Source organism: Grammomys surdaster, unplaced genomic scaffold, assembly GCF_004785775.1.
Source record: "Grammomys surdaster isolate TR1022 unplaced genomic scaffold, NIH_TR_1.0 126051, whole genome shotgun sequence".
Lineage (NCBI taxonomy): Eukaryota > Metazoa > Chordata > Mammalia > Rodentia > Muridae > Grammomys > Grammomys surdaster.
The window spans coordinates 3,838,485-3,860,608 of NW_021620862.1; the positions used below are offsets into that span (position 1 = coordinate 3,838,485).

The 22,124-nt window shown below is 41.4% G+C and overlaps 1 protein-coding gene across 1 annotated transcript in view; it reads left to right on the forward strand.

Annotated features, from left to right (window-relative positions):
• Catspere (catsper channel auxiliary subunit epsilon) overlaps positions 1-22,124 on the forward strand; it is a 132,251-nt gene that overhangs the window by 97,072 nt on the left and 13,055 nt on the right. Inside the window, exons 15-19 of the mRNA XM_028755266.1 lie at positions 7,916-7,966; positions 8,955-8,988; positions 9,057-9,136; positions 14,795-14,894; positions 19,684-19,770. Coding sequence (XP_028611099.1) covers positions 7,916-7,966; positions 8,955-8,988; positions 9,057-9,136; positions 14,795-14,894; positions 19,684-19,770 — 352 coding nt within the window. The remainder of the gene's footprint in view (positions 1-7,915; positions 7,967-8,954; positions 8,989-9,056; positions 9,137-14,794; positions 14,895-19,683; positions 19,771-22,124) is intronic.

The window sequence follows — 22,124 nt, forward strand, 5'->3', positions numbered from 1 at the left end:
CTCTCTCTCTCTCTCTCTCTCTCTCTCTCTCTCTCTCTCTCTCTCTCATCCAGTCTGCTTCCTATAAGTCACTCCATTTTGCTGAGGCCTCAAACTGAGTTAGATCTAAGGAGGGTGATGCATATCTCCAAGCTGCAGTTATCCAATCAAGCAGTGGATGTGTGTCTTCCTCGGTGCTAACATATACTCTAGAGCATCGAACACGGAGGGATTTCCCACCACGTTCCTAATTTTGCACACCTCTTGGTCTGCTAACATTATTGTATCGGCTCCCTTCTCCCACAGTTTCACTATGTAGGATGCATCCTTCATGCCATTTTGGGCATAATCTAAGTTCATTAAGTTCCTGTGGGGACTCTGGTTTCCATTATTACCTCCATGGGGCTGGCATGGCCAGACCCTCTTACTGGCGTCTGAAGCCGGGAGGCAGTCACCGGCAGTGACGGGACCTGACCTGACTCTAGGGCATTTTTGAAAGGATTGGAATCTTTCATCTTTTCATGATATTCATGGCTAGCCTTTTTCCCATAAGTCGGTCTTTTTCTAAATCGACTATAGTCTTCATGAGTATACTAGGTACTTCTCTTTGTGATGCTTTTTCTATTATAGGTTCCACCTGCTGTGGCGCTGTTACTGGGATGTCAATTTTAACTTCCTTGCACTTAGCCTTATTTTTTACCTATGCAGTTAGTGTCCTGCCAAGCTCTTTTTACCAAGTCAGAGGTCTCGTCATCCTCTAATTTTATCTTTTCATACCCTTGATGAGCCTTTTTATTCCACTCATGGTGTTAATTTATAGGCTATGTGGTACTGTGACTTTACTGTTTTCTTTTTAAGGTACCAGGTGATATTGCTTCTTGGTGGATTTTTCAATAATTTGTTAAAAAATTTACCCACCTGTCTCACTAGTCTTTTCTTGTAACCAGTCTTTCATTGGGCTGAGGAGACTTCTGCCCTCACCCTTTAGTCTACTTTGAACCAATAACTGGCTCTTCCCTCTAGCCTTGGCCAGAGTTGGCTTCGAGGCATCCTTCAATTTTGGGGTGGTGGACTTCAGTCCTCCCTGGTTTCTTAGTCTACTTTGCACCAATAACCTGCTCCTCCTTCAACCTGGGCTCCTTTTGGGAGCTTCAGGCCCAAGTTGGCTTCGTGGCATCTTCGACTTCAATAGAAACCAGTGCATACTGAGTAATGGTTCTCAGACTTAGACTAGGAGTTTATCCTGATTCTACAGCCCAGTAAATGGCCCACAATTTAAAGCGCAGCCACTAGATTAAGCTCCAACCTCAGGGTCAGTAGATGGCCTGCAATTTAAAGTATGGCCAGTAGATGAAGCTGCCGACTATGCCAACTGTCGGGAAACATAGTAAACTGTCACAAATTGAGACCACAGACAGAGGCGGGAAGAAAAACCACAAGACTCAGAGGAAGGCTTACATTAGTTTGTTTATATGTGGCAATAGACAAACAAAAAGCAAAATGGAATCACATTCATACACACACACACACATGCTTAGGCTCAGTTATGGTTACCTTTCAGCCAATTATAATTGACGTGTTCACATTTCAACTTTATCAGGCTGCACACACTCTTGGTTTGGCTTGGTTTCCATAATTACATTCATCCACAATATTTTTCATTTTGTGCTTTACAATGTCCCACAAAAGGGACCCAGATATCCTACCTAAGGGACCCAAAACTAGAACTAAGCATTTCTCCAGTAGGAGCCAGAGAGGAGGCAGGATGTCTCCTGACCTCCACCTGTTCCTAGGAGAGTTCCAGAACAGCTTACATTCATTTTCCTCCTCTTTCTTCAAAGTGTCCCCAGATAGTCAGGGACAACTGCTTTTCTCAAACCCGTTTTCTCTCATGTCTACGGTGTAAACTATCTCTAGTCAGGGTCTAAAGACTAAAAGCATCTATGAGGATTACCTTCACTTCTCTAGATTTCAGCGTAACTCTAAACACATACACAGAACACATTTACCGATACCTTGCCCCATTCTACAAGGTTTATCACTGGCGGCCCAAATCTTCTTTACTTTCCTTCACTCGAGCTTCCAAATCCTGCGGTTTTCCTTCACTGTATCCCGCTTACAGGAGCCTCAATGTCGAGGCGCCATCTGACCAGGCCAGCCCAGTCAGTCAACAGGTTCTTTAGCACAGGAGTGAGGATTAAAAAGAAAACAAAAGACAATTAGACATTGTAGCATGACCCTAGCCAGTTCTGAGGCTGAGGCAGGTTTTTTTGTTTTTTGTTTTTTGTTTTTTGTTTGTTTGTTTGTTTGTTTTCCAATCTACTTTTATACCACTTTAATTACATGCAAGTATTAAGGTCAGTTCTAGGTTGAGGGACTAGCAATACAATAAATGCAAATAGTCAAGGAACAAGCAAGGCAATAAACTTCCGTGATCACTCCTGTGGTCACTCCCTGGATCAGTTTCTAGGGGCTTATCAAGATGACCAAAATATCTGAGCCTACTTTTTTGTTCTAGCCCAAAGTCATATCCATGCCTGAAGCCTACTTCTCTGTTCTAGCCTAAGATTTAGATTCCTGCCTGAAATTACTTCCTTGTCATGGCCCAATGTCAGATTCCTGCCTGAAGTCCATTTTCTTGTCTTTGGCCAATGTCAGATTCCTGCCAAGCAGTCCCAAGAGCTCTCTACAACTTTGCAAATATTTTGAGTGTTTTTGCATCTATGTTCATAAGAAAAATTGGCATGTAATTCTGTTTCCTTATTGAGTCTTTATGTGCTTTGAGAATCAGGGTAACTCTTGTCTTACAAAATGAATTGTATAATGTTCCTTCTGCTTCTGTTTTATGGGATAATTTGAAGAGAATTGATGTTAACTCTTCTTTGAAAGTCTGGTAGACATCTGCCTTAAAACCATCTGGCTTTAGGCTTGTTGTTGTTGTTGTTGTTTAGAAGTGTTTTAGTTACCCTGGGCTTTTTGGTTTTCCATATGAAGTTGAAAAGTTTGGGTAACTTTTTTGACTACTTCTGTAGGACTTTCAGGTCTAGGTTTGAACTTAGAATTCAGGTCTCCGTTTAAATTTAAAATTAAAAGAATCCCACTGTTCCAGGATACATCCCAGGAGGGGCACATTCCTTAGTCAGAGAGCACTTGCTAGATTAACATTCAGAGGTAGAAGGGAGAGACTGATTAACATTCCTCAGACCACAGGGGAGGGAGCTGACCTGCAAGTGAGGAAGGCCTAGAGCACACAGACACATTCCAGGACACTCCTTGACATAATCTGAGTCACCTAGAGACCCGACCTTGGAAGGTCAGACTTTGTGGTTTGCCCTTGTGAACGCTGTATAAAAACTGTTCTCAGCTTTTGTTCGGGGCTTTCTTGCCTGCAAGCAAGAGAATCCTAGTGCACTAGTTTCATTAAACCTTATGTTATTGCAGCGAGTCCCATCCCTGTATCTCTGTGGGAGCGTGTCCCCTGGTTTTGGATCTTAGAGTCTAACACTTCTATTTCACTAGGAGTGATAAGTATATATGAATTGCTTATCTGGTCTTGTTTTAACTTTGGTAAGTGATACCTATCAGGAAAATTATCCATTTCTTCTACATTTTCCAATGTGGTGTACAGGTTTTCAAGTATAACCTAATAACGATTCTAATAACTCTCCTCCATGCCTGTTGCTATGTCCTCCTTTTTGATTTTGTTAATTTGGATATTCTTTAAGTGAGTTTGGATAAGGATTTGTCTATCTTGTTGATTTTTTTTCAAAGATCCAATTTTTTGTTTCATTATTTTTTGTGGTTTTTCCCTTTGTTTCTTTTGTTTTTTTTTATTGATTTCAACCCTCAGATTGATGATGTCCTGCCATCTACTCCTCTCGGGGTGAGCTGAAATTTTTGTTGTAGAGCTTTCAGATGACCTGTTAAGTTGCTAGCATTCCATCTCTCATATATAGGCTCACACTGTATGGACTTTCCCTTTGGCACCACATTGGGCATGCTGAATATTCGTTTTCATTGCATTTTAGAAAGTTCTTAGTTTATTTCTCTCTTGACCCATTTTACACTTGGTTGTTCTGGTTCCATGAGTTTGTAAGCTTTCTGCTGTTGCTAAAATCCAGCTTTAAGCCATGGTGGCCTGATAGGACGCAGGGTGTCATTTCAATTTCCCTTTATCCATTGAGACTTGCTTTGTGATTGAGTATGTGGTCACTTTGGAGCAAGTTCCATGAGCTGCTCAGAAGAAGGTCTATTCTTTTATGTTTGGGTAAAATGTTCTGTAAATATCTGTCAGGTCCATTTGGTTTATAACATTTGTTAGCTCCAGTATTTCTCCATTTAGTTTTTGTCTGGATGACCAGTCCTTATTTAGTTTTTGTCTGGATGACCAGTCCTTTAATGAGAGTGGGGTATTGAAAACTCCCTCTCTCAGTGTGTGAGAGTTAATATGTGATTTAAGCTGTAGCAATTTCTTTTATAAACTTGGGTGCCTTTGTTATTGAGCCACAGATGTTAAGAATTGAAATGTCCTCTTGATGGATTATTCCTTTGAGTATGTATTGTCCTTCCCCATCACTCTTGATTAATTTTGGCATGAAGTCTATTTTGTTAGGTATTAAAATTGGCTTGCTTCTTAGGTCCATTTGCTTGGAATATCTTTTTTCAATCTTTTACTTAGAGGTAAAAAATAAAAAAGGTTTTATCTTAATGCTGAGGTATGTTTCTTGGATATAGCAGAAGAGAATTAATACCATTGGCATATAGAGAGATCAGTGATTGTTGGTTTCTGTTATGTTGTTTTGTTGTTGTTGATGATGGTGATGGTGATGGTGGAGGTGGTGGTGGAGGAGGGTGGTAGTAGTGATGGTAATGGTGTGTGGGTGTGTGTGCTTTCCCTTATTTTGGTTTTACCACTGTAAAATTATTTGTTTCCTGTGCTTTCATGGGTAGAGTTAACCTCATTAGGTTGGAATTTTCCTTCTACCACCTTCTGTAGGGCTGGATTTGTAGCTAGATATTGTTTATATTTGGCTTTATTATATGACTTTATTGTAGAATATCTTATGTTCTCTGACTATGGTAATTGAAGGTTTGTGGCTGGGCACAGAAGTCTGGGCTCTGTGGGCTCTTAGCTTCTCCAGGAGTTACCTTTGAGAAATCAGGTATAATTGTAATAAGTGTGCTTTTATATGTTACTTGGCCTTTTTCCCTTGCAGCTTTTAATAGTCTTTTTTTGTTCTGTATGTTTAGTGGTTTGATTATTATGTGATGAGAAAACTTTCTTTTCTGCAATCAATTTGGTGTTCTGTGGGCTTCTTGTACCTTTATAGACCGTTTTTAGGTTAGGAAAATATTCTTCTATGATTTTGTTGAAAATATTTTTGAGGCATTTGATCTGGGAGTCTTCTCCTTCTTTTATTCCTATTATTCTTAGGTTTAGCCTCTTCATAGCATCCCAGATTTCCTTGATGTTTTGTGTCAGAAACTTTTTTTTTTTAGATTTAACATTTTCGTTGACCAATATACTCATTTCTTCCATCGTATCTTTGATGCCTGAGATTCTTTCTTTTACTCATGTATTTTATTGGTGAAACTTGCCTTTGTGGTTCCTGCTCAAATTTCTTAATTTTCTTGTTTCCAGAATTCCCTCAGTTTGTATTTTCTTTATTGCTTTTATTTCGATTTTTAGGTATTTAACAGCTTTATTCATTTCCTTTGTTTGTATTTTCTTGGTTTTCTTTAAGAGATTTATATTCTTTTTTGCCAACTGTTTGTTTTCCTGGATTTCTCTAAGGGGGTTATTCATTTCCACTTTGAAGACTTCCACCATCTTCAGGCAGTTGGCTTTAAGGTCTTGGTTGTGTGTGTGTGTGTGTGTGTGTGTGTGTGTGTGTGTGTGTTTCAACTATGTTGGAATATTCAGGGCCTGCTGTGGTGGAATGACTGAGCTCTGGAGGAGACATATGACCCTGACTACTATTGATTGTGTTCTTATGCTGGCATCTAGACATCTGGGTTTGGGGTAATTATGGATCTAGATGACGATTTGTCAGTTTGTCTCTGTTGGGTGGGTGTTTTTTTATTTCTCCTCTTTGGGTTTTTTTGGAGAGTGTGATGGCTATGTGTTGCCTGTTTTCCTGGTCTGCTCAGCTGGTGTATTCAAAGGGAATGCCTGCTAGTGTTGGAGGCTGGCATGTAGTGATGAGAGGAAAAGGAGGTTAGGAGGAGAAAGTCTGTGGGATCCATAGGCGATACGGGCAGGGCAGAGGGAGTCTAAAGCTGGTATTCTGCTACAGTGCTGGGGTGAGACTCTACCTTTAGCCTTTTGTAAACATTTGCGTGCTCGTTTTTATTGAAACACACTTTGGATTGATTTAGGTATGTACTACAGAATGGAGATACTGGATCACAGGTCAGTCTGAGCTTCAATTTATTGAAGAAGTGTCAAACTGTTTACCACAATGGCTGCGCCATGGATGTAGTGCTGCCCCTATGTATGGGGGTCCCAATTTCCCCACATCCTCTCCAAGATTTGTTGATTTCTGTTTTGGGTTTTACTTTTTACTAGGTAAAATTGTATTTGCTGAGTACACCATGATGTTTTGATGTCATTGTGGAATGATTAAATCTAGCTAATTAAAATTTATGTTGTCTCTCATCATTATCACTCTATGTTAAGAACTTTTCAGCAGTGTTTAGCAGATGTATTGGTCAACATTCTCTAGAGTAACAGAATTTATAGAATGAATTTATATAGAGAAAGAAAGAGGATTTATTAGAATGACTTAAAGGCTGTGATCCAGCTAATCCAACAATAGCTGCCTATGCACTAGAAGGTCTAGGAAATCCAGTAGTAGTTGTTCAGTCCATGAGGCTGGGTATCTCAGCTGGTCTTCAGTACATGCTGGAATCCTAAAAAGTAGGCTCTTATGCCAGTTAAGGAACAGACTTGCTAGTAAGGCAAAAGCAAGTAGGCAAAGAGCAATAGGTTCCACCTTCCATGTTCTTATCTAAGCTTGCATACAAGGCATGGCCCAGACTAGATGTGGTTCCTTCTACCTCAAAAGATCTGGATTAAAGGTGTTGTTAGTATAAGTCTGAACCCGGTGACATCATATTCAGGGGCCTGCGACTCCTACGTTGCTGGGACAACCACTCCCAGAATTCACCTACCTGACTCACCTACACCTGGGAAATTACACAGGTCATCACCCACTTAAATAGTTGGGACCACCCCCAACCTCTCTCTCTCTTCGTCTTCTCTTCACTCGCCATCTTCCCGTTCCTCTCTCCCACTCCCTTCCCCAAATAAACCCCTTCCCTTGGAACCGGATCGGATCGGCTTTGGTGTTGTCTGTCCAAACTGCGCTCGAATCCTAACAGGTGTATTTTCCCATCTCAAGATCTGGATTAAAGATTTAAAGATGTGTCTTCCTATCTTAAAGATCCAAATTAGCAGTAGATCTTTCCACTTTAAATTAAGCAAAAATTCCTCACAGATGTGTCTCTACTTTTTTGCTGGGGCAGTGGAGTGTTAATTAATTTCAAATGTAGCCAAGTTGACAACATTGTCTGTTGCTATTACAGTAGGCTTCAAAAACTCAATCTATGGCTGACTGTGGTCACTATGTGGTATAAGAGACCTCTTATGCTTATTATTCCTACAGACTAATCATTGTAGTTTGTGAACAAGTGTTCCCTTCTCTTTCATTCTTACAAAATTTTAATAAGTGTATACAAAATATAAGCAGTAAATCAGAAATGTTCGGAAGCTGATATATATCATTGCTAAGGCCACAAACTGATCCCAGAGACTTTGATTTAGTAAATGAACTATGCAACAATCTCCAGTTCAAGACCCACTAAGTTCAATGATGAAATCTTTATGCAAATGAATGAGCAATGACCTTACAACTACATTGTTTTATTTTTGTAGATTTAATAGGAGTGGGTGTCAACGTCGTGATTTTTCTTATGTGATTGACAAGTAAGAAATACTTCTAATATAAACGATTAACATGCAGCTAGCAGTTTATAGTCAGCTAATACTTAGTGTTTATAACACCATTGGTATGCATATTAAACAGTTTCTAAATTTAAAACAAAAATCCTGTAGAGATGACCCTTACCCTTGTTTGAAACTTATATGAGACACGTTAGCATTGTCTTCACTGATTCAGTTGGTTAAACAGAGCAAGTATTATTTAGTCTCAAATCCCGTATTTGTTTCTTCTAACTTAAGACAGACAAATAATAGCACTCGTTTCCCACCTCTCTTCTCTACATGACTGTGATGAACCTAGTTAGAATCGACATGCTTCCTGAGCTCACAGAGGAGAAGGATTCCATTATAGGAATAAATTAAAAATAGGGATTAACTGGAGTTTTAAAAGACACTTGTAGGGCCCAGAGAGACTGCTCAGTGGGTAAAGTCCTAAACCCACGGACATCCAAGCGCAGTAACATCCATTTTAAACTCAGTACGCTGACAGTGAGACTGGGAGAGGCAACAAGAGAATCTTGCAGACAAGCTGGACTGGCATACTCAGTGGCAAACAGCAAAGAGACCCTGCCTCCAGCAATGTGGAAGGGACGGACCAACTCCTGAGGCTGTCCTTTGACCTCCGAATGCATCACACACACACACACACACCACATTCATACAAATGTATAAATTCATTCAACACTGCCCTAAATTATGTTTTTAATTTTTATTTATTTGTTTTAACATTTATTTATTCATCCTATGTATATGAGTGCTCTATTGACATGTATACCTGCATGGCAAAAGAGGGCATCAAATCCCATTAGTTTGTTGTGAGCCACCATGCGGTTGCTGGGAGCTGAACTCAGGACCTCTGGAAGAGCAGTTAGTGCTCTTAACCACTGAGCCATCCCTCCAGCCTTTGCTTTTTGAATTGGAAATGAAGAATATGCAGCAGATAATAACAAATTCTTTTTTTTTTTTTAAACAGGGATCTTCTGAGAGACACCCTATCTGAAAATTTGGTAAGAAAAGCATAAATTTGTCAGTGTGATAAGTGGACACAACAACTGAAACCTTTTTCTTTTTATAGAAAGTGAGATATGATGTGGCAAAATACGGCTGCCCTCGGACACTTCAGTTGGAAGAAATGTTTCACCCTGTAGTAGAATTGTAAGTTTATACCTACTTGGGAAATTAATTTGTGTGCTGGAAAAATAGCTTGGTTGTTAAGAGGCCATTTTGTTCTTACAGAGGACCTGAGTTCAGTCCTCAGCTCCTACACAGTGGCTCACAATCACCTATAATGCCAAGTCCAGAGAATCTGATGCCCTGTTCTGGCCTCCTTGGGCTGGGAAGGGCTTGGCTTCTCTCAGGTGGAAAGGGCAACAATGGTAGCTTCATGCTTCTCTTTATTTTGTTGCCAGAGAGTTTGTACTTGGGTCCGGAAGGCTTCCTCTACTCTCACGCCTTGCTGCTTGCCTTCTTTCTGCACCCACCTGGCTTGTAAGGTTCTGTCAGGGGGCTTCCTACCCACATCACTCATCAAAACCCTGTGAGCTGTAGCCCTAATCTTCTCTAGTTTCACCTTCTAGTTTTCCTGAGTGTCAGCTCCTTGCCAGCAGGTCCAGGCAAGAGGAGAGAGGTCCCTGTCCAGCTGGGTATCTCTCCGGGGCTGAGCGGGATGGTAAGTGTCGCAAGCCCAAAAGAAGCGCACCAGGCTGGGAGTCTTGTCAAAGCAGGAACTCAACTTTAATGTATCAGCTTCTCACTTATATAAACTCAGAGCATAGGGAGGAAGAATTTTGGTGGGGTGAGATGACATAGGGGGCGGGGAATGATGACAGAGGGTATGGGTGACTGACAGGGCCAATGGCAAAGCTCTAGATCAGCAACAGCAGGACAGTAGCAGAGCCAAACGGGTCATGTTGAGTCACCCAGGTACAGAAGTGACTGAGACAGGTCTCAAAACTTGAGCCAGGCTCGAGTTTGTCCTCAAGGCCCAAACCAGGGCCAAAGTGGGGCCCAACACCTGGACACCAAGGCTCTCCCCACCCCTACTTGAAAACTAGTTTTGTGTTTGTTCCTTCTTTTATAACAAGGTTCTTATTTCTCCACAGTTAAAATAAATACACAATAAATGGTATAAGTCACATGTTCTCTCCCAATAAAGCTCTTTAATTCAGCTTATCAGCATTCAACACCCATTTCCCACCAACTACCACACCAGATGCTTTCCCCAAGTACTGGGCCAAGCACTAAGGATTCAAGGATTGAGAAGGGGATCTCTGCTCTCAAAAGACGGATGAAGTAAATACGAGAGCTGATATGCCAAGTTGTCCTATAGAAAAGAATGAAGTGGGGAGTAGGTATTGGAACACAGAAAGAATGAATCCACCCCAGCTATGAGGGGCCCTGCTTCCGGCTCTAGGAGATGTTCTGAAAATGTGCACTGGATCCTTAAAGGGTAACGAATACTTAGCTGGACACAGAGGGAAGGTGGAGAGAGCCTGGATATCAGTGAGTTGTATTGGAGAAGCCTTTCAACGAGAATGGAACTTTGAGGATGAAAATGTATTAACACACAATGTTGGGGCATATGTCAAGTGAAGAGCACCAGCAGAAGAGGCTGGAAAGATGACCTGGGGGATCCAGATCATGCAAGGCCTCCGTTCATTCCCTTCTTTTAGGATGGTCATGTGAGTGAGCATTTGCTTTAGCTCTGTCTCTCTGGATTTTAGGGGAAGAAGTCTAAGTAGGGAGACATGATAGTAAAATTGTGTTTAGGAAGTGGGGAATGATTGAAAAGGTAACATTGGCAAAGAAGTTCATCTCTGATACAAATGTGTTATTATAGCCAGGAAGAGTTGATTGCTGATATGTGTGAGTGGAGAGGGAGCCAATGAAGATGGATGACTCAGAGGTAGCCTCAATCAAATGTCCACAGCACATCGTTACACATTTGAACCATAAGCTCATAGTCACTGTATGTCTTAGGATTTCTATCGCTGTGATGAAACATCCTGACCAAAAGCAACTTGGTGGGACCAGGGTGGGGGTTCCGAGAGGCAGGAAGAAGGTTGGTTCAGCTTATAGTTTACAGTACATCATCCAGAGATGTCAGGGAAGGAACCTGGAGGCAGGAGCTGCCTGGTTTGCTTGGTCTGCTTTCTTAAAGAATCCAGGACCGCCAGCACTGCCCAGAGTGAGCTACCTCAATTATCAATCAAGAAAATATACCATAGGCTTAACCAAAGACCAATCTGGTGGCTGCATTTGTCCAATGGAGGCTCCTTCTTCTCAAATGAACCTAGTCTCTGTCAACTGACATAAAACCTAGCCAACACAACATAGATGAACTGTCCCCTTTACAAACTAAGAACATTGTTTCTGGATGTTCTCCTCTTTCTCGCAGATCATCTCTCTTCCCTCTCTATTAGAGTCCTCTGAGAAACAAAGCACACAGAATGAATATATATATATATATATTCATTTAATATAATATGTTTTAATATATACCATATCTATGTATATATTATACAAATATACCATAGGCTTAACCAAAGACCAATCTGATGGCTGCATTTGTCCAATGGAGGCTCCTTCTTCTCAAATGAACCTATATATTATATTATATAATATAATATTATATATATATATATATATATATTTATATATGTATATATATATATGGGTAATTAGACTGGCTTACAGGATAAGGCCTGAGTAGTCCAGCAATGGCTGTCTTCACACTAGAAGAGCTGAGAACCCAGAAGCTGCACAGGCCTGGAGACCAGACGCCTTTGAATCCCAGTCCAGCAATAAAGGCATGGAGGATTCAGTCCACGTCAGAAGGCTGAAGCAGCTGAGTTCTGATGTCAGTGAAGGAAGTCAGAGGCAGCTCACTAGTAGAGCAAATAAGGCCAATGAACACACTCCCAGGACACAAAGGCAGAGAAGTGAAGAGGAAAATCTTTCCTCTTGTATCTCCTTACACTTGTGCCACTGATGGAAGGTACTGCCCACCTTCCAGGTGGTAATCAAGAAAATCCTTCACAGGCATGCTTGTGAAGCATTTAGATTAACCTAAATTAATTAATCTAAATTAATTCCTCACAGATGTGCCCAGAGGCTTACTCATGGACGATTCTAGATCCTGGCAAGATGACAACCAGTATCAACCATGACACCCTGTGTTCTAGATGTGCATTCACTAGACAAAAGAACAGCAAAAAGAGCCCTCTTGATGAAACAGCAGCTACTGTATGCACTGTCAGACTCTTCCCTTGTCCGGCGTTTATGCTCCTCTAAACGCAGATAAGACCTAGTTAAGATAATGGATCTCCTCGAGAAGATAAGTAAGGAGGTCTCCTCAATTCCCAAAGTAGGACTTCCACAGAAAAATTACCAGCAGTTGGAAATTTAGCTTCCAATTAGTGAAATTCCTGAGTCCTCGGATTTAATTAGAATTCTATTCCCCCTAATGAAAATGTATTATATTATAAGCTCATGGAAGCAAGTCTCTCTGGCACTTACTCATAGTGAAGCAAAATTCCAAAATGATGGATTGTGCAATGCATGCTTTATCCACAAGATGGCACTGCAGTTCTTTGCACTACTTCTCCTGATGACCCTTTTGTCCTTAATCATTTTACAATAAATTCTTCAAAAAAAAAAAAAGTAAACAAACACAAATAAAACTGAACATTCATTGGAGGGGGAAGTTGTCAGACCACTTTCAGAGCTGGTTCTCTCCTTCCATTTAGTGGGTGCCAGGGATTAAACTCAGGACATCAGACTTCGAAGCAAGTGTTTCTTCATGCTCAGCTATTACATTTCATCCACTCCCAACTCTTAGGAAATCAGGAATTCTACCGTTAATTTAAGATGTAATCAAACTCCAGATTCCACCAAAGCTGCTAGCTTTTGAGCTTAGCTAGTCCTGAAACTACAAACTTGTGAGTGCCCTGGCATTCTTCTGTGCCAAGAGGCCAGAGTACTCACCTGAGGATGTTTCTTTGTTTTGTTAATTTTCTGTTAATTTCCTGACCCAGACACCAAGCCACTGCCTCTCCATCACACCTGTTTGAGAGCTGAGTTTCAGAGCTCTTTATGGTTTCTCAAAACTAGTAAACAGAGGCAGAAATGGCTTCCCGGGAACTGCTGTTTAACACTGCAGTTTTCCTCTGCACTTTGAGAGAATGGGACAATGACCAGTTGTGCTAACCAGCGGTCCTTACCCAATCTAAAACCAGGGTCCAATAGCTTTCTTTGAAGGGAAGCAGAGACCTGAGCAAGGAACAAGACAAGGATCTAGTCAAGGTATTCAAGACAAGGACTTAGTATTATCAAAGAACAGCAACAAGGATCTAGTAGTTTTTGTAAATCAACACAGAGCTTTCAAGTGATAAATTGTCATTTAAAAGTGGAGGTACAGTCCAAGAATTAGGAGCCTGGAAGCAGAAACTGGATACTACAGTCTGAGTTTCCAGGGAAATTCCCACCCCATGAGTATACGAAGACAATTTCATTCCGATATCATGAGCAATAAGGAGTCTGGAAAGTAGGAGGAAGGGGCAGGCTCAGAAATTCAAGGCCATCCTCAGCTATGTAGTGAGTCCGAGGCCAGCCAGCCTGAACTATGAGACTCTGTCTCAGAAAAGAGAGGCAAAAGGCACGGGGAGAGAAAGCAGGAAGCCGGGAGGGGGAGATGCAGAGAGCAAGCAATAATTGCTGGAGAAGATAGCTGTGTAACCATTTGAGTTCTACAATGCAAAGGTGTAAAGTTATTAATAACTGTATCTCTGCTCTAAAGCCTTTATTTATTTATTTATTTATTTATTTATTTATTTATTTATTTTTATCTATTAAAACTGCATGGGTCTATGGGATGCCTGGTTCTCAGCTTGGTGGGGCTAATGTGTCCTGTGCCAGTATCACAAGGGAGTACCCAGCCCATGCAGGACTGTGACCCTGTCTACTGCTGCTGTGGAGACTCTTTCCCAGCCTTACGTCAGCTCTTCTGGATGCTGACTGCAAGATTCAGTCCGTATTCCAGCTGGCACCTCCTAGGAAGCAGACAGGAAGTCCAACCTTCAGCACAGAAGCCTGTGGTTTCACTGTCCACTGCATGACATGTGGTTTAATGACACCCTTTGTTCTTCCACTTGTCCCATCGTCTCTCCCGTGTCATCAGGACCTCACCTAGTCCCCACTTCATCAATATGTGGTCATTAGGGCAATAGAGAAAACTTATGGTTTTGATTCTCCTTCTTCTGTACCGTTAGGTTCTTATTTTCAATAACATCTGCTCCATGAGGGCTGAACCTGGTGGTGCACACCTGTAATCTTGGCACTAGGGAGATGTACACGCCAAGAGCAAGAGTTCAAGTCCAGCCTTGACTCCACCGTAAACTCAAAAGGTTCAAGATGAGCAGAGGCTGCATGAGATCCTGTCTCAAAACAAGGCTCATTTCTTTCACTCAGTTGGGGGCAGTAGACCTAGCCATTAGATACAATCATATCACAGATAAACATCTGTAGGAGTTGGGGAGTGCCAGGAACTTCCCCGGGGTCAGAGGCCAAGAAGCGATAAAGATGGGATTCAACCACCATGAACGGAACTTTCTTGTGATCCCAGCACTTGGGAAGCAGAGATAGAGAACCATGATCTCAAGGGTCTCCTTCACTTTATACTAAGCTTAAGGCCTACCTGGGCTATCTGAGACACTATCTCAAAAATCAAGTAAACAAAAAAAGATGAACACCTACCTGCAAGCTGCATGCCCTCTTCTTGATACTAAACTATCATTTTTGTGTTTGTTGTTTCAGGTATGATGAAAATGGATTTGTTAAGATAGTTGACACAAATTTTATCCTGTGGGAAATCCATGGCAGGAACGACTACACCTTTAATTCTACTATGGAGGAGGTATGGCATCTTTAAATTTAAACAGACTTTATTGAACATGCAATTAAATGTATCCTTCTGATTTTTCAATTTGTATGTAAATTATTTAAGGGAAGTGAAACCAAGCCATACATAGACAAGAAAGCCAACACTATATTAAAGTCAGTGACTTCTGAGATGCATCTCTGAAAAAGAAGCAGCTGCTGACTACAAAACAGACATAAGAAAAGTCAGGAGAAACAAAATAGTGTAGCAGGAAGGTGATGTGGTCATAAAAGAACATTTTCTTCTCTATCTGAAATGTGTTGAATGTTTAATTATAGATGGGTCTGCTTTTCACTTTAAGACATTGGTGCTAAATAAAATGGGTACTCTCCAGGTTTCATCTTTAACCATATCTTTGCACCATTTTACTGTACTGGCGTTGGCTTCAGTGTCTCTGTGCCCTCTTTCTTCCATCCTCCAAGACCAGCTGACCTTGACCTCAACCTAGTTCACCCCCCTGTTCTGCCTTTTGTCCTTACTCTTTGCAGACTCTGTGAACTTTTATGTCTTGAAGCCTTCCCATGGATATAGACCCTTCTAACAGTTAACAACAGGATTTCTTAAAAGTCCTTTGAGACCACAGGCTCAAAGAAAATCAGAGTGACTCCTTTCCATGTGACTTTTTTTCTCACTAGAGATTAATTATTTGAGATATAGCACTCACCTAGATGCCAGCAAGGAGAACTGAATTACATTTTACCACTGTGGAAACACACTGTCTTTCAATTACATCACTGAATAAATCCATCATGTTGCACATTCCCATATTTGTTTTCAGCATCCAAGATGAAATACCTTCATCCCCATGGGTTCATCACTAAACTACTTGTTTCTGGGTAGTGGTGGTGCAAACCTTTAATCTCAGCACTTTGGGAGACAGAGGCTGGCACGTCTTTGAGTTCAAGACCAGCCCAGTCTACAGAGTGAGTTCCAAGACAGCCAGGGCTACATAGAGAAACCTTGTCTCAAAAACCAAAAGAAGAAGAAGAAGGAGAAGGAGAAGGAGAAGGAGAAGGAGAAGGAGAAAAGAAGAAGAAGAAGAAGAAAAAGAAGGAGAAATGGAAGGGGGAAGGTGGAGGGGAGAAAGAGGGAGAGGGGCAGGAGAGGGAGACAGAGGGAGGGAGAGGGAGAGAGGGAGAGGGAGAAGAAGGAGAAGAAAACTAACTGTATTTATGTACATTTGTATGGGGGAGCACATGCACTTGAGTACATGTATAGGAGCCCAGAAGACAACCCTTCCATCCATTGCATAGAGACATTGCTGAGAAGTAAAACTTCTCAGGAATGAGTAATGACAAAAGGCAGAACAGGGGGGTGAACTAGGTTGAGGTCAAGGTCAGCTGGTCTCAGAGGATGGAAGAAAGAAAAAGGGCTCAGAGACACCGAGAACAAGAACTACATTTCCCATAATCTTCTAGGTGGGTTCATGCCTGACTCTCATGACTGCAATGTGAGCAGGAAGTCTATCATTCTCCCATGGACTCCCATACTTCCTATCACCTTATTTCATTACAGCAGCAGCTGTGGATGGACTTGAGAGCTGAAAGAAACAATCCAGAGGAGGAACTTCAAAGAGCCTTCATGAAAAAGCCTGACTTCTAAGTTCAGGCTTCAAGGAGAATAATCTGAGACAACTGAGTTGGACTTTGTACAATCCAGAATTAAATTTCAAGTTGGGTGGGATGAGACACACCTGGAATCCCAGCAACTGGGAGATGGAGAAAGAAAGAAAGACCAATTCAAAGTCAAAGTATAGCAATATATCAAGCTGTAGGCTAACTAACCTTAGGCTACCTCTGACTCAAACAAACAGATGAACTATTTGGTTTCAGTGGTAGAGCTCTTGCTTAGTGCCTTGGGTTGGATTCTTAACATCACAAGGTAGGCATGATGGCTCATGCTTTTAATCCCAGAATTTCAGCACTTGGGGAGGCAAGAGGCAGGTGGTTGTGAGCTCGAGGCCAGCCTGGTCTACAGATGGAGTTCCAGTATAGCCAGGGTTACACAGAAAACTGTGTCTCAAAAATCAAAACAAACAAACAAACAAAAACAAAAAACAAAACAACAACCAAACAAAGATTCCTAACACCACGTTACAAAAAGTCAGATTCGGATCATGCCCACCCCCCACCCTGTGCATACATACAATTGCTTCATACAGGACCAGCCAATGAGAAGACTCAACCTACTCAACAAACAGTACTGGGGAAACTGAAAACACACACACACACACACACACACACACACACACACATCAAGTGTGGAGGAGCTTGACGCATCCTGAGCATCCTTTGACTGAGCATCAAAGATGGAGGCTCAGTGGTTGAGAGTGCTGGCTGCTCTTGCAGAGGACTCAAGTTTCAGGCATTAAAAAATGAAATAAAATGGAACTCTCACCTGACATCATGTGCAGACAGCAACTCAGAATTGATCCATGGTCTAAATTTAGAACCCTAAACTAAAAAAATAAAAATAAATAAATCTTAGAAAACAAATGTATGGCAAAATCAATCTCAACATTGGATTGGACAGTGATTTATAAATGGGTATGATATCAAGTTACAGATGAAAGACAGAGAAAGGAAGAGAAGAGGGAGGAAGAGGAAGGGTGAAGGGGGAGAGGAAAAAGGAAAGGAAGAGATCAGAAAGAAATCCAAAGGAAGGGAAAACAGGATGGAGAATGAAGGAAAGAGGAGAGAAAAGGTGGATTTCATGAACATCTAAAAACTGTGTGCATCAAAAGTCACAGGAATTGGTGCCTAGCCCAGCCTTCATCAGAGAGGGTTCATACAGCAACTGATGGAAGTGGAGCAGTAAAGAATATAGGAGGCATGGGGGGTCAAGGACACCCCAAGAAAACCCACGAACCCAACTAACCTGGCCTCACAGAGACTGAAGGGAACGAGAGTCTCCGAGGGATCAGCCTAGGCCCTTTGCATACATGTTAGTGTTGTATAGTCTGGTCTTCCTGTGGGACACCTCACAGTCAGAGCAGGGGTTGCCCCTGACCATTTTCCTCATACCAACTGGCCTCTTCCAGCCTTAATACAAGGAGAGGTGCCTAGTCTTGCTGCAAATAGATATGCCATGTTTAGTTGATATCCATTGGAGCACTGTCCTTTTCTGAATAGTAATGGAGGAGAAGTGGATGGGAGAGGGACTGGGAAGAAAAGAGGGATGATAAGTTGTAGTTGGGATATAAAAATAATAACAGGAAAATCACAAAAATAAAAAGACGACCTATAGAATGGAACAAAGTATTTGCAGATCATATATTTGATAGTAGAGTGTTCAGAAAATCCCATAATTCAACAACAACACAGCACAAATTAAAGGGGGAGGGAAGACTTGAATAGACATTTCTCTAAAAAAAATGACTAGTTGACATTGGAGAACATACGAGAAACCTAAATTAAATCCACTGTGAGACACTATTCCACATACACTAGCATGACAAGAATAACAAAAAACAAATAGCAACAGAGCTCGTGATGGAGGGAAAAGCGGACACACACATGGTTGGGGTGTAAAGGGCACCTCCACCCTGGGAAACATACAGTAGCAAATGAGAGACTCAAAGCACAACCTGCAGTCCTCATCCTCCATGCCTGGATGCTCAAAGAGTGGAAAGGAAGTTCTCCAGGGTTTGTTTGCACACCGTGTTTACAGCACTACCTACAACAGCCAAGGCTGTAAGGAAAGAGAAAGGGGAGTCTTGTTGAAAAGCCATGAAAAGGTGTATGTATCAGATGGTGTTAAGGGCTGAGACCACAGTGTGCAGGGATGCACATTCTGGTGAGAAACAGAAGAACTATGAGGAGTGGTGCCTAGAGAAGCCAGGGCAGCAATTACTCCATGCATGGTGAAGCTGTGGAGACTTTCAGAGAAGCTCGTAGGGTTCCTGGGGACTTTCTGGGTTATGTTTTGAATCAGGAGTAGAAAGGTTTTCCTTGCTGTTTTGTTTCTTTAAGCATCCATGTGGGTTTTTTTGTTTTGTTGTTTTTATTGTTGTTTTCAAGTTAAAAGGTGTTTAAGATAAAAGGAATGGATTTGTGCTATAGAAAATAGTCTGGTAATTCTTCACAAAATTCTACACAAAATTCTCGTATGATCCAGCAATTCTAATTTCACAAGATTGCTCATCAGGTCACAGAGCTTACCTTCAAGCCTGAAGGACCTGATCTCAATCCCCTCAGGTCCCACATGGAAAAAGGATTTAAGCTACACAGGTTATCTGTCCTCTGGCATCTACATTCACCCAACAGCAGTCACTTGCACACATGCACTCACACCGCCCCCCACACAAACACAAACACACACACACTCATGCACGCACGCACACACAAGCTGTCAAAAGGAAGGAAATTGTCATACATGCTAGACCACAGATGGTCCATGAAGACATTTTACTACATAAAAGCAAGCTAGTTTGGAGGCAGAAAAAATACTGAACGATTTCACTTATAAATGTTAGTCAAAAGTCTGAGCAGAAAGTAGGATGTTGGCTGCCAGGGGTGACGGTTTGTTCAGCTGGGTCCTGGCAGTGGCTGTGTTTACAGTGTGTGAGCAAAATCAAGGCCACAGAATCGAATGTTTTCAGTATTTAAAACTGTATTGTATTTAAGTAGTGAAAAAATTGCACTGTATTTAAATGTAAGTTTTTTAAAAAAGATAAATTTTCCAGTGCCATTAAGATATATTAGATAGTCCAAAATAAGTTAATGCAAAGCCTTCTCCATAACCACATGTTGCCATCTTTTGGTAGAATGGCTGTATAAATGAAGCGCAGACGTGGGACTCAATGATAGAGGAAAGCCCCGGTGTCCCACTGGAGGATGTCTGGGGGCCTCAGGTAAGAAAAGAACTAAATTAGCATTTAAGATTAGCAAAAGCTTAGCGGAAACACTTTGAATTTAAATTGCTTAGGGCAAATAGAACACTACTTTTTAATTATTTCAAAATTTCTTGTCTTTAGTCTATGATTTTTCCCCCTCTGTGGACTCTTTGGTGAAAATTTAGTATTTACCACTAAAAATCTGAGTCTGGATGGTATGGACACCTTTTTAAAAATATGGAGCCTTTTAAAAGAGAAGTTGTCCTATGGGACTGGAGAGAGCATGTACTGCTCTTACAGAGAGTCTGAATTCTGTTCCCAAATCCATGTCACATGGCCCTTAACTGCCTGTAACTTCAGCATAAGGCGATCCAGTGCCGCCTTCTGGTTTCCTCTGGTTATCCATATCTACAAAGACACGTAGAGTTCAGCCTAAAATTAAATCTTAAGTAAACAAAATTAATAAAAAAAAAAAAAGCACAAGCTCCAAGAGAGAAGGGAGCTTTGTTCCTTCTGCTCACTGCTATATTCCCAGAACCTAAGTAACTGTAGATAATAAATATGTATTTATAGAGCTAATAATAAACTATGGTTCATCACCTCTAATAAGGACTTAAAACCATTAGGAATAAATGTAGTTATGGATTTAGTTCAAACCAAACTTGCCTCCCTGGTTATTTTTGTTGTTTTTAAAAGACACCCAAGGGTCTGGGTTGGGCAAACAAATTGTACAGAGGACATCACTGACTCTGTGGTGCTATTCAGCACAGACATACATCTAGCAATGAGTAGCATGGTTAACAATCAGGGAATGAGCCTGAACCAGCATGAAGCAGTCTCACAGTTCCAGCTTCAGAAGACATCAGGAATGAGCTAGTCTCCAGGAAGCTTGTTGGAATAGACAACTTGGTCTCACTCAAATTTATGATTCAGTAAATCTGAAGCAGGGTCCAGAATTCTTTCCGACCCCACCCCTTGTCCCTCTCCCGCCCCCCTGCCTCTCTCTCCTCCCTTCCCCTCCTCTCTTCGATGCCTTTCCATTCCCTTCTTTCCCCAGAACTGGAGATTAAAGCCAGGGCGTTGTGTAAGCTATGCAGGCGTGGTGAGTTGCAATCCAGCTCCTAAGCTCACAGTTCTAAAAGTTGTCAGATGAAACTGACGTTGCTGACCATGGGCCTTAGGCCTATACCTTGAAAACCACAGAAGTAGCTTACAACCAACGAAGATTCTGGAAGGAACATGTCAGGCCCTCAATCCTCACTCTACTGCAAGAGAAGCACGAGCCAGCTGTGCTTCTGAGAAGGAGCTCTTGGAACTCTAAGTTCTCAGAGAAAAATGTCTGAAAGCAAAAGTGGCATCTCTGTAGGTTTTTCAAGTTGGACTTGGAATAGATAGGGAGAGGATGGGCACTGAGGGCTGGCTAACTTTTCTGTAATACAGGATGGGGTTTGAGTCTCTGAACATGACCAAGAATCCTAGACAGAGCAGTCCTTGGCTAGAAACGGAGTGAGCCCATGAGTCTGGGGAGATTTGTTTTCTTGAGGACTAGGTAGCAGATGAAATCATAGCTTACAAATGAAAAAGAAGAGGGAAAAGATAATAATTGACCGGGCAGCTCAACAGTACGGCAGGAAACATCAAATATGACCCAGAAAGAGGAGCAGCCATTGGTAAATACAATCCTTTGTATCAAAAAAATAACAAAAGAGAAAATTAGAACAAAAATATTCCTGAGTCTCTCTATAAAAATGCACACAGTGATGGCAGGAAACAGGTCCTGATGCCCAGGTCCATTTTGTGGTGATGGGCAAACATCCAGTTCCCACACATAGTGCAAATGTCTCCTTTTCTTTTAATCAATTTCATGGTTCCATGTACTAACTCACTCAGTGAACAAGAATTCTCATAATCCAGTGTCGACGCAGAAAATATTTTGTATTTTCTTTTGCAGGGAGGGGGTCTCTCTCCATACCCCTGGCTATCCTAGAACCCACTATATAGACCAGGCTGACTTCAAACTCATAGATATATCTGCCTCTGCCTCCCTAGTGCTGGGATTAAAATGTGTGCCAGCACACCCAGCATCATGTGCATTTTCAAGTTGGTTTACATGAGCCTTTTATGTACTCATCACCTGTACAACCACATGCTGTTTGGCAAATGTAGCAGACATGCAGTGGCAGAAAGGTGAAGAGAGGGGAGAAATGGCAGAAGATGTGGATTCTTACTACTATGTTTGTATTTTATCATGAGGTATTATAATACTTCATTAGATACTTCATATGAACACATGTGCTTCATATGGGATTAGAGCATAATTCAGATAGATAGATAGATAGATAGATAGATAGATAGATAGATAGATAGATAGA